This window comes from Heloderma suspectum, chromosome 4, assembly GCF_057233095.1.
Source record: "Heloderma suspectum isolate Gila_16-S chromosome 4, 16-S_ref, whole genome shotgun sequence".
Taxonomy (NCBI): domain Eukaryota; kingdom Metazoa; phylum Chordata; class Lepidosauria; order Squamata; family Helodermatidae; genus Heloderma; species Heloderma suspectum.
The window spans coordinates 184,079,588-184,098,343 of NC_139461.1; the positions used below are offsets into that span (position 1 = coordinate 184,079,588).

Here is an 18,756-nt window from a genome sequence, read left to right on the forward strand (position 1 = left end):
AAAGGCGGTGAGGGGGGAGCTGGTCAGCCTCCTTGTTGAAAACATCCCGAAGCCGCATACTTCTCTGGGAGGATCACGGTAACTGAAGAACTGCCAGAAGCAGACGAGGAGGGGGAGGAAAGGGTTAAGGCCTGGGCTGGGACCGGTGCCTGGGTTGGGAGGCAATGCTGCCGGCAGTAGGGAGATGAGAACTCCACTTGCTGAGGCCCCCAAGAAATCTGAGGATCATGCTTAGAGAGCCAGGAAACACCCAGCATGATTGGATATTGGGGAACCTTGGCCAAGTGAAACTGAATCTGCTCAATGTGGGACTGGGCACGCAGAGTGAGCAGAACTGTAATCTGGGTCACTGCGCCCGAAGAAAGAGGGCACCCATCAATGGTCTCCACTGCCAAGGGTGCAGGAAGAGGCAGGGTAGGAATATTGTGGAGGTGAGCCAACATTTCATCCATGAAACTGGTTGTAGCCCCAGAGTCCACTAAAGCCAGGGCCTCCACTCCACCCCATTGGGAGGAGCGGAGATGAACATGCAATAGCAGATGGGAGGGTGGGGAGGTTGCGGAAGGCACCTGCCTGGTGGGGAGCTGACCCCCACACTGGAGACCCCCAACAGGCTTGGGGGGCAGCCTAGTCAGGCCTGGGGATGAGGAGGAGGAGGAAGGAGAGGAGGAGGAGGCAGTGGGGCTGCTGGTCTGGTGCAGCAGGTTTTGGTGAAATATCCCAGCTTTCGGCACCGAAAACATCGGCGCTCCGCGCGCCGCCACTCTAGTTCCTCCGCTGACAGCAGGGCTCGGGTAGCTCCCAGCTGCATCGGGGTCTCCTCTGCCCCCACCGCAGGGGCGGGGGGCGGGGGCAGCGGCAGGAAATGTGGGGGAATGGGAGGAGGGAAATCCCGGCTCTGCCGGCGCCCGTCCAGCTGACCATCTATCTGGAGGCAGGCCTGGATGAGGTCCTCCAAAGTAGGCAGGCTAGGCATGCGTGCCAACTCATCCAAGATCTCATCATTCACACCGTCCAAAAACTGAGCCACCAGCACGGTATCATTCCAATGTAAATCCTGCATGAGCAAGCAAATGGTGGTCGCATAGCTGGAAACTGAGTCCTTGCCCTGCCTGAGGTGGCGAATCTCCAGAGAAGCCATCTGCATGCGCAGGGGGTCACCGAAAAATCTGGCCATCGCTGTCATGAAACCTTGATAGTCCCCTAGCAGGTGGTCATTAGTGAGAAGAAGCCCCGAAGCCCATTTAGCTGCCACACCTGAAAGTAGGTCAATGATAAAGCCCACATGAACCCGTTCCATCAGGAAATCCTCAGGTCGAAGGAGCATGTACAGCTCCAATTGGGCAGAGAAAATCTGAAAAAGTCCTTTCTCACCAGAAAACTTCTCTGGCAGAGCCACCGGGCACTTGTGGCAGGGCGGAATTGGGGGCAGTGGGGGTTGAGCAGCAGCAGCTTGCAAAGCGTGCATGACAGTCGTCAGTTGGGCAACTTGATCACGAAGAGCCTGGTTCTCTTGCATGAGAGCTTGCACTGCCGGGTCCATGGCACCATCCAGAGGCAGTAGGAGCAGAGAGAGAGAGAGAAAAAGAGGAACGGGGACCAAGCTGTCAGGAGCGCCCTAGCTGCCTCTTACAGTCCACTCCAATAGCCAACTCAAAACACAGATGAAAAGGATTCTTTCCAAGAAAGACTCTTTCAGATGCTAATCACCAACGACTAAGCCAGGAACTGCACTGGGGTAGTTAGCAGAGTAGCCTAAGCTCCAGGAAAGGCAGTTGGTCCCAGTTTGAAGGAGGAGGGCAGGAAGACTCTGAACTTATGGGCTAAGGAGAGGTCCTCCCTCTTACCCTTGGGTCCTCAGGACGTGACCGTTGTTTGAGTGCCAAGCGAGCAGAGAACCTCCTCTCTGCGCCCTTCATCTGGCACCACTCCCTGCGTCTCTGCCGAGCATCCAGCAAGGCCCCATCCCCTGCAGTCTTGCTGCCAGGGTCACTATCTCTCTCAGGAATGCAGGCAGGAGAAATTTCTCTCTGCTGCTGTGCCTGTGAGAGATGAGCGAGCTCCTCTCCCTGGGGTTGCTGCTCTTCCTCAGAATCAGAACTGCTGGGGCTCTATGGGCTCAGTTTCCACCCTGACATTTGGGACACTGTGAAATGGTCACAAACGTTACAACGTTCAAACCCACATATACTAATACTGAGCATCTATTTACTTTCTTAACTAGACAGCTGAAGAAATGTCATTCTCTCTCATTCATGTTTAAATAAATAGAATATTTACCTGCATACTGAAATATTAAATATTTGCATAAGACTGCTTTTCCTTTAGTACATTTTGGTTGCAATTCATTTTTATCTGTTTTATTGAAATTACTTTGTATAAAGCCTTTTAGAATATGACCATGAATATAGTAGAATCAACAGACTGGGGACTGAATGCCTTAGGTTAACAATGGGCTACAGCAAACAGGAGGCAATGTTTAATTTATTCCTCATCTGCTCTAATTGATACAAAATGTATACAGTTTTAATGGCAAATGTAGTGTTGGGTGGGAGATGAACGGAGGAGCTATATTATGGGGAGCTTATGTTGGGGGAGAGTTTAAAGAAAAGAGAGGGTTGTGTTATATTATTTTTTTTTATCAGTTGACATCATAGTAAAAGTAAAGTATTCTCTTTCACTAGCTCTTTCTCATTCCATCTATATTATTTATTGGGCAGACCAATTTTGTGGGGGAGGGGAGGGAGAAACTAAGGCAGAAGAACCGCCTTTTTGTATGTCCTGTTGGCTCATACCAGCAGGGTGAAACTGAGTGGCAGATGATATTTTCCCTTTTCTATCCATCTATTCATTCATTCATTCATCCTTTTCTTTCCCATTATTCCAAATGGGAGGAAAATAACTATACCAAATCCAGGGCTGGTGTAGTTTCCCCCCTATTCCAGGGGAGTATTGGGGGACCATTGGATCCTGCAAATGCACAACTTCTCCCAGCATGCATGCCCCAGCATACAGCCTTTTTGTCCTCTTTCCGATGTCAGAGAAGCACTCGCTGTGTACCTTTCCACAGCCCCAGGGAGGGCACTTGTGAAGTCAGATGTCCCTCTCTGAGGGCAGGCCTCTCTTCTCCACTCCTGAAGAGAGAAAGAAATCCCCCCAAAATCTTATGGCTCCTAGGACACCCTCCCATGGACCATAAAATTGTGCCCTCAATTATATTTCTCTTTAATTTGATATTTATATTTTAATACATATTTATGATTTCATTATCCCTGACCTATCCATCTCTTATATGTTTTATCTGTAGACTGTAAGCTGTTGGTAGGAACCTGCTTTTGTTTTTCTTTCATTTGTACATCATTTAGTGTAACACTTGATATAATAACAACAGTGACCTACTATTGCCCCTTGTATTTAATGGCTTTTTGTCCCATCGTTGACAGTTCCAGCTTCCCCCCACCCTCTTCAATTCATCTATTTAGACATATTTAGCAACTTGGGATTCCAGTTCATGTATCTGATGAAATGGGCCCTAGCGTACATAAAACTTGGTCACAATAAAAATAAAATAAGTTCCAATGTTTACTTGGCTGTTTTAGAAGAGATTTGGGGAGGATCCCATCATGGTTCTTATTAGATGCATTTCAACATCTGTAGATTCATTCAGTTCCCAAATTATACAGATGTCAGAAAGGCCCCCAAAGTGGCATAAGTTTCACTGGTTTTATGGATCAGGTGTCACCTCCCAATATCTGAAAACATGTTTGCTCTTTGATAAACATGAAGCATCTACACAATCAGCCCCAAACAGCTGATCAGTTTTTTAAATCAATCCCCCATGTGCTCCTAAGTGAATATGATTCCCCTCCTCATTTGATTGTATCTCTAAAGTGATCATGGAGAATGGGAGGGTTGTATGCACCTTCCAAATCCCCATCAAACCCACCTCCTCTGCTCAGTCAAGACCCACGAGATCAGAGTTCATGTTACTTGACCAAGGAAAAAGGAAGGGGGCAATAGACAACGATATTGACGGCACACATAGGCCTCACATTCCTTGAGATCCTGGCACACAGACTGCCCACACATATATGCTGAGGGGGAATGGGAAAAAGCAGCCTTGGTTATACCCCATGGTGATCCCTCCATCTGTGGGTGCTAGGCCCAGACTGGACTGGACCAAGACAAAAAAAAAACCAAAAGGGGAAAAAGTGAGTTCCTGTCAGGCATTACAAAATCAAGCCATAAAATGTTCACATTTAATGAAAGTGTGTTAACCCAAACAAAAAGTATGCATACACACACACACACACACACACACACAACATACATACACACACAAGCATGCACACAAACACATGGACAGTGGTGGTAATCCTGCAAACAGAATTGATTCATACACATATGCTCATCAGTTCAGGACTGCAACGTGAAGAAATCACTCATGTATGTTACTGAGGCAGCCCCAGTCTGAAACCAGAAGCAGAGCTTTCATTTCATGTCACATCACCTCAGTGGAGTCAGTTCAGAATAGGGATGTATGGACTGTGTAACATCTGCTCCGTCTGTGTTTCGTGGATTGTCAGGCGTCTTTCGTTCCATCGTCCACCCACAGACGGATGCAATTTTTTTTTCCATCATGTGGAAAAATACGCAAATAATTACCTAAATATTTACCTAAGTATATAATTTACCTCAGTATGTAACATTTAGTGCATTGCCCCCATTCCATTCAGCATTTACTCAGCAGAAATGTACGTATTTTTCTAAAGATTTGTATGCGTAAATTTCAGGAAATTAAAAAAATCATCCGAAAGTCCATGGACTCCACGCAGCCTGAGGGGGGTGCTCTGCAGGTTGGATTCTTAGAAATCCGAGGTCATTTTAATCCATCTCAAATTTCTCCAGCATCCCTAGTTCAGATGTTCAGCTGCTAGTCATTGAGCATATAGTAATCAAGGGATGTACATGCTTTTGTGAACTAGGCCTTAGACTGCTTAAATCAAACTGAAGACAATCGGATTTAGGCAGCTTAACTCTGCATAAGATTGCACAGCCAGCCTGTATCTTCAGTGGAAATAATGAATGCATGCTTAGACAATCAATTTCCCTACCCTTTAATTGAAAAAAAAAATTACCGCTATTAGGATGCTCTATGGAGGCTTTCCTGAGTTTTAATTTTTATGAAGAAACCAGAAAGGATAGAGTTTGACTGTGAGCATATGGTTGCCATATCTTTCATCCTCAGATTTTTCTGCTGAGCAAAAGGCTCTTGCTTGTTCAGATGCCAACTGTGATTGCTTAGCTATTTCCAAAGAGAAAAACAAGGGAAGTTGCAGCTGTAGCAGCAGATGGAGTTCTCCTGTGACTCAGGAATTTCTTGCTTCAGAAGCCCATTAAGCCACAAAGTCAATTTTCCATGTATGTTTGTACGCTTTTGCTGCAGGCAACTGCCTTATTTTTTAGAGTCCCTTTGTAAAGGGAGAACATTGCACAGGAATTAACCATCAGCTGTACATTGGACCACATAAGACAATTTCCTCTCGAAATTTTAATTGCATTTCATTTTGCACAAGAGGGTTCTGGGAAGCTTAATGAACTACAGCTCCACCTGCAAAAATGTGCTATGGTGACTGCTAAAAGTTTAATGAATGGAACAGAGCAGTAACCTTAGCCCACTTGTCCACATGAAAGATAAACTCTTTGAACTAACTTTTCTATTGGTGGCTAAGTGGGATTAAAGTCAATTAAGCAACTCTTCTTCAGTTTTTCTGATGTTTGGGCCTGGGGTGAGCAACTGAGGGGGGGGGGGATAATTTCCAAAGCCCTCTGCAAGTAATCCGTTCAGACCTCTGACAAAAGCAACCTGTCTCTCCCCTGGCAGGCCACTGGAAAGAGAGAGAGAGGGTGGGGAAAAGGAGAATGAAATGGGGATGGCCACACCCACCACTAGTTCCAACCCCACCCACCAATGACCTGTGCAGTGCTTCCAAATAGATTACAGCCAAGGGAATTTGCTGCATTCTCCCTTAACAGAAAAAAGCTTCCCTGCCCCTGCTTTAGGGTGCAATCCTATGCATGATGAGACAGAGAATAGGCCTACAATTCCCATCCTTGCTGGCTGGGGAATGCTGGGAGTTGTAGGCCTTTTCTCTGTCTAAACATGCTTAGGAATGTGCCCTTAGACACTTGTTTTACAAATTTCACAAGTTGTGCAGTAGGACTCGTGCCATAGTGTCATAGTTTCCCAATGACAGTATGATACATATATTTAAGTCCACATATTTGTTACATTCGCACTTAAAGCGTCCTAAGTCTACAGCTTAACATGCAAGTTTAAACTGGTATTTTGGTCCAAACACAGGTATCTTTCCCATGACAATCTTTTAAAACACACACACACACACACACACACACATCAAAAGCTGCCTCAGGGTGTTGGGAATTTAAATAGAGGAAGGGGCTGTGCAACCTTTTCCTCACCAGCTATTTCCCCCCTACTCAGAATTGTCCCAGTTTGCTTTTTCTTATAAGGAAAAAACACAGGTACCATAGGGAGGAAAAAACAAACAAACGTCTGGGAGTGCAATTTTGAGTAGGGCAACGGCTGCAGGGAAAGGTTGAAGTAGCCCTCTTACAGCTTCCCAAACCTGCTTTTGGTTAAGAAAAATAAAAGAGTTTGGGCTTGACATATCTATATATGCCTGTGTACACACACAATCATCCAATCCTGCCAGGGTATCCCCAATTACTTCCTAAGTTACACTCTTTTAAGGAAGGACGGCCAGTGCAAGTTACCCCAGTGCCTGAAAATACCATGCGAGAATTGTTAATATACATTACAACTCACTAGAAAGATTCACTTCTTGCCAAGCTCCAACTCATCTGGCTTTAGGCCTATAAACCTACATGGTTGGTTCCCTTAAACACCTCCTAGCAAACACTTTTTCTCAGCTCCCACACAACCACAACCACAAATCTCTTCCACAATAGTGAATATTAAAGTTTTCTTATGGCTTGTATATGGTGCATATAAATTTGCAGTACACAAAAACTGGTACTGAATTGATGGCAAGGAATGAAATCATATATAAATGTATTTAAAGCAGAAAGCAACATTGAAGACAATTATGAAGGGAGTATCTGGTTATAGGCATCTTATATTTGCACTCAAAGTGAAATTAATCATATCTCTCTTATCCAAATGAATGCACGTATATTAAAAGCGCATATGCGAGCTTCAATATTTTTTCCCAATTAATTGACTAATACTCAAAGCATCACATTAGAGCTGCTATTCTGAAATTACTTAAGCACACATCACATTTTCTTCTCCAATTAAATAGGCTGTGTAAAAAGGTTTCCTATGACTTGCTTTCCATTTTGGAAAATCAGAAGCTAACTTAATTTTAGGGTGGGAGAAAAAACAGATGGTTTTAACACAGACAAAATCCCCCAGACCTGCCAGACTGCTCAGTTTAATTTTGAAAGCTACAGCAGGAAACCCAATAAGTAGGTCTGAATAGTGGTTTTCAAACTGTGTGCAGGTAACTCCAGCAGACAATACATAATACTATAGAACTGAAAGATAGCTAGCCCACAAATGTCAAACTTCCACACCAATATGTAGCTGCAGGAGGCACTCTCAGATTACACAGGTCAGCGGTGAGACCCAACTGGCCTGGCCAGCAGACTGCATTAAGCGGTTCACTTCACTCAGGACCATGCACCAGAATCCTCTGAAACACATTAGGGGCAGGATCTAATGGTGTCCAACTGGTAACTGAAATTATATTGCACTAGTGTAAACTACTCTAATGCATCGCTAATAGTGTTAGCTGGATGGCCGATTTCCTGGGGAAATTGGGGCACCAGCTAACACTATACCATGGCAGGCATTACAGGGCTATTTGAATGACAAGATGAGATGTGAAGTATTGCCTGAGCGTAGGAAGTCTGAAAATGGAACTGAAATAAATTTGCTCCCAGAAATTTTCTTCAGAATTCTCTGAATGTGGATAGAGAATATCTGGGGGGTATTCTACCTCAGCCCAAATAATTGCTGAACATGTTACCTTTTTTTTTTAATAACTGCTGTTGACAACTCATGATACTGGATTGCAATATTTGAGAAACGGTTAATATTTCCATGGACATTTAATATTTGATAATACTGATAGCTGATATCCAGTGGTGTATCACAAACTCTAGAACATAGAATTACAACCAAAAAGCCCTCAGTCCTATATACACAACATTTAATAGTATATATAAAATCAGTCTAATTATCTTCAATTTAGTATCATATAAAAACATATACTTGAAACTAAACTATCAAGCATGAAGAAAGAATTTAAAAATCAAACCAAATTCACTCTTAGACATCAATATGGACATCAATAACAAACTGCAAAACATAATTTGATTCCCATCTTCCTGAGCAGTTATTGTATATCTTAAAATGCACATTTGTATATGGATATTAAAGACAGATGAACAGACTGCATTTCTAATATAGCTGTGTGCAAATGGCATCTCAAAATTTTCTACCCTATTTGTGAGCAAAGCAATTGGCCGCGGGGGGGGGGGGACCAGACCATTTCATCAAATTTTTCCAGTGAGAGGAGAAATTATCCAACAGTTTCTAGGACATGGGGCTCACCATTAGCAATAGGTTTAGCACACTCCCCCCCCAAGGGCTTGTTGCTGTTGCTGCAGCAGCAGCATCTATGTTACCAGCCTGGCCCACATTTTGCATCTCCATTATACTCAGCATTGTTCTGGGGCATTGTGGGTGGGGGGAAAGGGGCCACCAGAAAAAAAAATACTAGAGAAAATTTGGAGAAATTCTGCAAAGTGGCCTTCTATTTCAAGGAGCTAAGAAAAAAATCAGAATTTTTTCCCAGAATGTCTGAGAAATGTTGGCTCAGATGTTGGCTTAGCTGTAATTCTCCAGGTACAGCACCTTTCCCAGGATCTCCCAAATGTTAAATTTTTGAGGAGCAATTGTGGATAAATTTTGTCTTTAATGCAGATGCTTATAATACTGGTCCTTCCCTTCAAATTCTGTAGCAGGAGTCGTGATGGACAGACTCATCTGAGTCCACGCTTGGCAGACACTCAAGGAGCCAACACTGCCGCTCAACTGTGTGAGCCAGGCTTTGAGAGCCCCTCGAGGGCTCAGTGAGTAGTCTGGAAGCACCCAGCACCCACGGCTCCAAGAGAACTGCCATTTTTATGGAAGATGGGGACTCTAGATTTTCGTATATCTAACGTAGTGCACAACAGAGGCCGCAAAGGGCTATTTCCACAACATTAGATATATGAAAAGTGTAGAAATGGCCCTTTACAGCCACCGTTGTGCGCAGCATTAGATATCTTCCATAAAAATGGCCGCTCACATGGAGCAGTGGGTGGCTGTGGGGCACTCCCAGACAGGTCTGGTAAGTCCTGGCTGCTCGCATGGCTTGGGAGGTGGGGGCAGCAGCTTGCTGAGCCAGGTTTGGTTGGGAGTCCAGTGGACTCCCAGACCCAGTCAGGTGCCTGCAACATCCCTAAGCAGGAGTGAGGGGGGCAATGTCCAGCTCCAGGGAAGAAGTGGAGCTAGGGCTGTGCCAAAATCTGTCCTCCGATTTCCTAAAAGTCTTCTTCACCCATCATTCTCAGGGTATTTTAAAATTTCTTTTTTATTTATTTTGGTAGCATTTTTTAGTTTACCTTATCACTGTGAGGTGGCCAGGGGTATTGTGTACATTTTGTGTGTGTGTGTGTGTGTGTGTGTGTGTGTGTGGCTATTATACATCTCTCCATTACACTACAGACTTCTAGGCTGCCTGCACTTCCTAATCTGAAAAAAGCAGGGGAAACAGTTACCTCATGACATCTTCCCTGGTCTTTAATTGAAGTGTGGGAAGCTGGGGAGGCTGCAGAGATGGCTGTACAATGAAAGGGAGAGGACACTTACACATACTCCTCAGCCACCTCACAATAAGGCAAGCATAAGAACGCCGAACACCACACTTGATAATTTATCTGAAATGCTCTCCTTTGAACATGTTTGTTTGAAAACCATCTATTTTCTATCAAACTGAATGAGAGTGGTCAAAAATGTGGAAGGAATTTTTCAGCACAGCACTAATTTAGATATACTACTAGATCAACATTTTGTGAATATAGTTATGGACATGTCAGTGGTTTTCACACTTTCTAAATTCAGGAAGAAGACTTTCTACATTGAACTTTGCAGCCAAGTAATCTTTTTGGTCTGCAGTTACTCTCCTTAAGTTCTGAGGCAGATTCTAAAATGCGTACTCAGTTCAGATGGGGCAGTGTTGGTCATTACCACTTTGAACTGAAAGTTTGTCCTAGAAAACACCAACCTTTCTTTCAGTCCATACTGCAGAGGAAAATCAGTAGTGATGCACAAGTTGTCATCCAGAAAAGTTTGTTTACTGGTCTTCTCTTTAAGAAAACTCAAAGTCCTTTGGAAGACAGCTTAAAAGCCACTGGCATGTTGGTGGTATTTGATGGCTGGTAGGTATGGCATTTTGGCAACTAAATATTAGACCATGTCAATTTATGATGTTTCAGGCTTGAGGCCTGCCAAACTCTAAAAAATCAAGCAGTGCCAATAAGCCTAAAGCATATAAGGGCGCAATCCTATCCAGATAGTTGGCAGCTTACGAACTCAGAGGGCTGCCGAGTATCCAATGAAGGGCAGGAGAGAGTGGTGGCTCTGCGCTCCACCTGTCCTGCATTTCTGCTAGATGGGCAATTTTGCCCATTTAGCAGTGGCACCTTTCTGGAGAGGGGACCCTGGCAGCCATAAGAAATGTTGTGTGGCTGCCACTCGGTCTTCTCCCCTCCCCTCCATCCTTTTCCCTATCTCCACGCTCCTTTTCCTTGTCTCCATGAGGTGGTTTCCTCCACACCAGCTATGAGAGGAAGTGGGTGGGGAGCGTAGTTTCCTGGCTCGGAGCACAGAGCAGGAAACCGAACTATGGTGGGCATAGGATTGCTCTCGAAATCTTGGATTTTAAGGTAAAAACGTCATATCCACACTTTGAATTTCCCAGTAGAATCTGGCAAATTTTGAATATTTGCAAATATTAATCAACAATATTCTAACCATCACTTTGTTCACCAGTGACAAATGTTCATTGCTTTTTATTTACTAATATAATAATATTCATATTTATTTCACAATTATTTTGATAGTTCTGGTTGTAATGACTTTGAATTTTTGTATTATCAATGTCAAATAAAAACCTAGAAAAAATATTTGCTTCAACTCCATTTGAAAAGCATTGAATTAAATATATTAATTATAAAATATATTAATCATAACCCAGTTATAGAAGATATTTTCTTACCTTCTCCAATTTTGATAGAGCAAGAGAATAGCAGTCTTTGGCCCTGAACTGCATGAATCTCATGTTGGCTGGGTGAGTTAATTCAGTGATAATGCTTAGACTGGAGAACAACCTAAATGTTTTACAAGGAGATAATACAGTTATTCCTACAGTAATATCAGCTCGCTAAGATAAAACTTGGTAACACATACAGAACCTCATTATGTATAGCACCATAAGTATAATTAGTTGCAAGGAAATGCCGACTTCCGGCAAAAGCAAACTTGCCCCTATAATAGGACAAATGTCCAGCAGATATTCAGAGGGAGCCAGTATATTAATTTCTAAAAGGTACCTTGTATAACATTTACTGTGACAGAGAAAGCATTGAACAGTAATTACTTTAGCTGTGGTTGATAACTTATTCTCAAAAATGGAACAGGTCTACAGAAAAAGATGAAAACTTGGAGAAAGCAATGTACAGATTATGTAGCTGTATTGGCTATCAAGGAAATAACTTTTCCAATATGTAACAATGTAACTGTGCTGAGAATTAAAATTCACTCATGAGTTATATAAGATGGATAAAATGGTGACCCCATTCCAATCAGTAGCAAAACTCCAAGTGCTTTAACACAGTGCTAATAAGAGTGTTCAGACAACATTGGTTATTATTATCTTGAACTGAAATCAGCAGAAAAGAACTCAATATTCAATTGTTTGGGGAAAGAACCAAAAGCAGACTGAATCTCAAAGAGCTGTTTTTGAACAGCCTTAATAGAGAGTTTACTTAAATGGACATGCAAGATATTGAACATTATTCCACTAAGTTAGGATTAAAGCCAGTTTCTTGCTGTTAAAAAGTAGCCATTTAAATGCTCTAGAATTAGTAATTTGAAATATTTTAAATATGACATACAGAATTGTACCTTATTATCACCACTCATTTGAATACCTTTAAGATTCATATATGCTCATTTATCTACTGTCTTTTAGGGCATTGTCCTAAGCATTTGAGAAAGTCTGAGTTTGCAAAGCATAGGTTAGTTAAGTCACAACCCAAAAATCTGCCATGAACTTTAACCCACAGCATAGGAGATGAAGTAGCTGCAGCTTTTACCCTCCTCCCTCCCCCTGGCCCTCTCATCCATAAATGGGGAGTATCCTTCAGATCAGGGAAAAACTGAGGGCCAAATAGGAAGGGTGCAATCCTATGCATGTTTAAACAGAAAAAAGTCCTACAACTCCCAGTATCCCCCAGCCAGCTATGCTAAGCTGGCTGGGGAATGCTGGGATTTGTAGGACTTTTTTCTATCTAAGCATGCATAGGATTGCACCCTAAGAGTCTATACTGGATTGCAAGGCCACCAGATGTCCATCTATATTATACAGAAACAAGTCAAACTAACTTATAGGGGCCAAACAATTTCAGGAACTTGAGATCCAAACCTAGCTTATAATGCCCTGCTTAATTTTATTCTTTGCTCTCATTCGGCCTGCCTTTTAAGATTCACACAGTTTCCTGATTTATTTCTAGACACTTGCATCATAAATGGGCTGGTTTAAGTATTTCAGTGTATACCAAAATGCATATTTTGGAGTATATGTGCCAATATGTATAAAATCTATATTGCCATTGCATGTGAAGAGGGGAAGGGAGTACAATATTAAAGAATGATCAACTTCTCGAATCCACCAAATGTTCCATTGCACTGAAATTGCAGATAGGACCCATAAAGAGGAACAAGAAACATGATATGTCAAGCTAGCAATATTGGATTATGATAAAATAATTGAGATTGAAATATTCAAATGAGTTTTTAGCCTTCTGTAAAAAAAAAAAAAATGAAAGAAACCAAACTAAACAAAACCTTTTTTAAGCTCACCCTCTTAAATCGTGTCTATTATGTATTGCAGGAAAGACAGTTGATTGGGCCAGGTTTTGCATATGTGTGTGAATGCGTGCTTCAAGATATGTGTATATGCATGCATTACTTTCACACTCATGGATATGCTCCAGGTATATAAAGCAAGCACTTTGCCAATGGAATGGGGAACACATTGCTGTAGTTGAAGGGAAAGGCCATTATTATCACCTGCACGCTGCACCTGGATCACCAAACCAAGCTCCACCCCCTCCAGAGATGTGGGCCTTTGGCACAAGGTGAAGGGCAAGAGCCCCTGAGGCTCTTAGCCTGTGTGGCATAAAGCCTGTGGGGAGAAACTGAAGGGATTCATGTGGGGATATCTAATGGACAGTCTGCTGTCAATACAAAGTACAACCAATGTGTTGGCCAGCAGTCAATGTGTTAGAAACTGCAGCTGTAGCATCTAGGAGTCAGGGGAAGACACTACTTTGAAAACAGTATCTCCCCCTGCCCCCGGTATTGTGGCTACAAGAACAAGCCAGAAGTCTACCAGCAGCCACAGAGTGGGCTTGGTCATGTTCATGAGAGATATTAAGAACTATTTGTAATGGGGCTCGGTTGTGGCCTGGAAGGTGGGTCCACTATAAGTTAGTGCAGGGAAGAATGTATAAAAGCAGAGTGTGTATGGGGTGTGTGTGTGTGTGTGGGGGGGGGTAATGACATTGGTTGAAGGCAGGCAACTGAGAGATCTTAATGCTGTTTCCTCTTCCCCCAGCCTCTGTAACATTCATGGCTTACCTACATTCCCCTCAAGTCTGCTGGTATTGTTAAAGAATGCCATGCTGGCTAATGGGAAAAGATGTATCATCTCTGATTTGTTTATAGAAGAGCATGCTGCCAACCTGGCATGTGTCATCAAGATCTGGCTGGATGGAGAAGGAGAGGTAAACCTCTTTCAGATATGTCCAAAAGCAAAAGGGTACCTTGTGCGGCACCAAGCTTGACGTAAGGGGTGGTAATTTTGGTCTATAAAGATTCCATCTCCCTGATCAGTGCAACCTGTCCAGCAGACAGAGTGCCCTACTGACTGCATCACATGTGTTATTTCTGATCTCAGATAAGAGATAACAGCAGAGATTCCTCCAGGGGCAATCCTTCCAGGGGGTGCAGGAGCCTCCGCCCCAAACCCTGGGGACACCCAAGGAGGCTCTGTGGGTTGGATGCAGAACCTCCACAGGACAGATTAGGCCTGTGGGCCAGGGGTCCCTCATCCCTGCTTTATGGAAAACGTGTTTGTACCGGCTCCTCTGGCAACTGAGTGCATGCTGCTGCTCTTGTCCTATGCCACGGTGTCTTTCATAATCCAGAACCTGGCAACTCAACATGTCAGAAATAAAGGGGAAAATGCAGGGCATTAAATGCAGTGTTCTCAAGACGATGATGATGATATACAAGTATGTCAGCTGTATCTAGTTCCAAAGAAGCAGGACCCTAAAAGCATGAACATGCATCTAGTAAGTCCCCATCACACTAGCTCCTTCTAAACAGAGCATTTCATATATTAGCTAAGGCTGCGCTCTTGTGGAATGTTTTATACAAAATGAAAATGCTATGCAGCAATTAAGCACAGAGTAGCTTTCAACCCTAGTATTGGAGTATTTGTCTTTCTATAGATGCTGACTCCAACGTGGGTACACTGGGAACTGCTTAGCCTATCCGGTGCATTCTTTATTAATTAATTAAAACAAATTCTATCTCATTTGTCAGTTAATAACTGACTAGTTAACCACATTTAGGATGCAATCCTATACATATCTATGAGGGAATAAGTCTCACTGAACTCAGTGGGGCTTACTTCTGAGTAGACATACATATGATCGCACTACAAAATACTAAGTGCAAACCCTGAATGTGGCTAACCCTTACACCCTGACACTGTCTGGGATTCTGTTCTACTGGATAACCTGAACCTACAACCAGATGCTTCTCTTGACTTGGTCTGGTTGGTAACGTGTAGTGGCTCTGTGCTTAGAGTCTAAGCAGGTCTGCTTTCTCCCCATTTTGCAAATTTTCACTCAGTTTGCAGGAAGACACAGGTTGGCATACAGGGAGAAGAGGCTGGCTACTAGCACAGACATTCTAGCATCCTTTGCAAGGCATACGAAGGATGGTGGAGGTAGGTGAAGCACAGAAATGGATGCCACAATTTGCCACAAGTTGGGTGGTGAATTGGGGTCTGCCATTTTGGTCCAGCCACAGACTCAAAGAGATGTCAGAACGGCTGCCATGGTGGGCATGGCCAGTGATAAAATACCTGTTTCCCAGGAGGTGAACTGGCAAGGCTAAAAGAAAGCAAATACTTGTCCAAGAACCTTAGTACAATGCAGAGGAGGCTCTGAGTTCCAAAAGACAAAACCACTCTTTTGAATCCAGTTTTCTGCTCCAACACCCATTTCACAGAAGGCAAACTAATGAGGCCTAGAGACAAGTAACTTGAGTACAATGCAGAGGTGAGATCTGAGCCACAAATGCCAAATTACACATTTGTCCTCACAAAGCACAACACAATGCCCATTTCACAGAGGCGATCTGTGGTCTTCAAATAAACTGGTGACCTTCAGAGAAACACAAAATCATATACACATGGGCAAAGCACCCACTCCCCTCCCCCACACAGGCAAAGCATACACATACTACATACCACCCCCCAAACCAGGAAAAACACACACCACACCAAAACAAATGAACAAACCAGCTGACACACACACCACATTTTTAATGAACTGGCAACTCTCCCCCGCCCCACACAGATCGCAAAGGTAAAACATCCCCCTTGCTCCCCATCACCCCTTTAGAATCGGGCTGCTGCCACCCACTATTTTTATTTTCTAAGAATGTCTCTGGGACCCATGTGAGGCCTAGAGGAATTCTTGGAAATAAAGATGGCATGGTACCGGAGGAGGCACTTTGTTTTGCACCATGTCAGCCTCTCAGTTAATTTTTAAAAATAAACAATAATTTAATTTTTACAACAACAGGGACAGCAATTTTTCCATTTGTGGTTAAAACTAGATCCATCTAATTAGTAAATCATTAAAAAAGAAAAGAACTTCTGTAACAGAGAGTTTTTTCAGTCTCTGATCCCTGACAAATACATATGTACAAAAGATTTTAGAGAGCAATCCTATGGCCCACTAGACACTGCCTAAAAGGCCATAGGATTTTTTGGTTTCTTTTGGTCCCAGCAATGCAGGGGTGGGGTGGCAGAGGAGAGATGGGGATGGAGAAGCTGGGGTGGAGATTGGTGGATGATCGAGATTGGTAGAGCTCCAGGCTCAGAAACCGCGCTCCCTTCCCCCTCCCTTTCATAGCCTGTGCAGAGAGAACCACAGTGGCTACTTCTCCATGCTCAAAAAACAGAGCACAGGGAAGGCAAAAAGGGGATGTTCCCAGGGGCTCGGAGGGGAGGAGACTGTGGAAGCCCCTTTATGTTGCTTCCTATGGGGTCTCCAGGCCCATTTCTGCCCCTTCTCTGAAGCCCTGGTTAGATGTGTGAAATTGCACATCTAGTCAAGAATGCAGGTGGGGGGGCAGAGTACAGAGGAGAGGATGCCCTCCGTGCTCCACCCGACCTGCATTAAATAGTTGCCAGCTTACGACTTCGGAGGCTGGCGACTGTCTCGATAGGATTGTGCCCTTAGACATTGTGTTTTTTCCCTGCATTTTTTGAAAAACCTTTTGCTAGGTCTTATTTATTTATTTATTTATTACATTTATATCCTGCCTTTTTTCCTCCAAAGGAACCCAAGGCGGCATACACAATCCTCCTCCTCCTCCTCTCCATTTTAGCCTCACAACAACAACCCTGCGAGGTAGGTTGGGCTGAGAGTCTGTGACCAGCCCAAAGTCACCCAGTGAGCTTCCACGGCCGAGTGGGGCCTAGAACCCGGATCTCCCGGCTCCCAGTCCAACACTCTCGCCACTACACCACACTGGCTCTCACTGTCTTCACATTTCCTGTAGAAAATGGCCAATATCTCTTTCTTAAAAGTGAGAATGGTTTGACTTACTTAGTCAGACTTGAACTAAAAGCATCATATTTTTGTAATGTTTCTTTCATTTAGAAAACAAAACATTTTCTTCCGTTTTTGCAAATATATAACACTGGAATTCCTAATACTGCGAATATGGGGAAAGGCTGCCATCTAGTGAGTGTATGCTATACCTAAAGATGAACTAGTTGGAGCTGACTGTAATAATTTCATCACAAGTGATACCTGCAGATGTATGTATGTTGAGTGTGTATCATTTTTATTGGCTTCGCCAGTATCTTTTCTAGCTTCTGAAATCAAACTTTAATTTAGATTTCTACTTTGGATATCCCCATAGTGATTTTAATACCTGTGTTCTCTGGAACAGAAAGGGGACAAAAATAATAAGGTGGGGTACCCAATGGTGGATAGCTACAAATGAATGGCTAGGAAGCATTTGTTCTTCAAACAGTAAAAAAGTAGAGGTAAAGTCATTATTATTAGGGGCCGCGGTGGCTTAGTGGTTAAGATGCTGAACTGCAGACTGGAAGGTCGGCAGGACAACAGTTCGAGACCCGAGTGCTGTGTGACGGAGTGAGCTCCCGTCTTCTGTCCCAGCTTCTGCCAACCTACCAGTTCGAAAGCAAGAAATTGCAAGTAGATAAATAGGCACCGCCTCGGCGGGAAAGGTAACAGCGTTCCGTGCACCTCGGTGTTCAGTCATGCTGGCCACATGACCACAGAAGCGTCTTCAGACAGCGCTGGCTCTTCAGCTTAGAAACGGGGATGAGCACCGCACACTAGAGTCGGACACGACTGGTTGGGGACACCTTTACCTTTACCTTTAAAGTCATTATGGGTCTGATAACGGAACTATTGGCAAGCATTTTCATCACTGTTAATCTCCAGGGTACAGATCACAGTAGGACTGTAAGAAAAATGGTGCCTGCAGGAGTATATAAAGAAAGTGTAATCCAGCCGAAAAATGTATCCACTGTTCCACAGACACCACCAGTTGAAGAGAAAGCCATGTACCTTCTGAGTATGGAGCAGTCACAGTCACTGGTGAAGCTAGGGAATTTTAGACCCTGGATTTAACAGCTGGGGGGCGGGGGGCGGCTTTAGACTGCCGTGTGAATTGCTTCCATTGTGAAGCACACAGCATACATTTCTCTTCCCCCTCCCTACAACCACCACTCCATGTAACTCCTTCTACATTCCTGGTATGTTATAACACGACAACAACAACAACAACAACAACACAACTGTTTGCCAACCCTGATTTAAAAAAAAACCCCTCTGTACATGTGCATTTTTATATTTTACACTCACTTAAATCATAACACCACCATGATTACAGGAATAAAATGGAGTTAGCATCTGTTGTCCTGATGCCCTCACATCTGCCACTCTCTGGGGGGTCATTTGGGTCCCCCTGGGCTCCAGAGCCCTGGACTTTGGCCATACCTGGGTTTCCCTTTGAAGCCTGTGGTCTTGCCAATCCAA

At 43.6% G+C, this 18,756-nt stretch overlaps 1 protein-coding gene across 1 annotated transcript in view; it reads right to left on the reverse strand.

Moving 5' to 3' along the window:
• The window catches only part of KCNT2 (potassium sodium-activated channel subfamily T member 2), a 337,774-nt gene that overhangs the window by 34,699 nt on the left and 284,319 nt on the right, over positions 1–18,756 (reverse strand). The window contains exon 23 of the mRNA XM_084851494.1: positions 11,373–11,484. Within this exon, the coding sequence (XP_084707620.1) occupies positions 11,373–11,484 (112 nt within the window). The remainder of the gene's footprint in view (positions 1–11,372; positions 11,485–18,756) is intronic.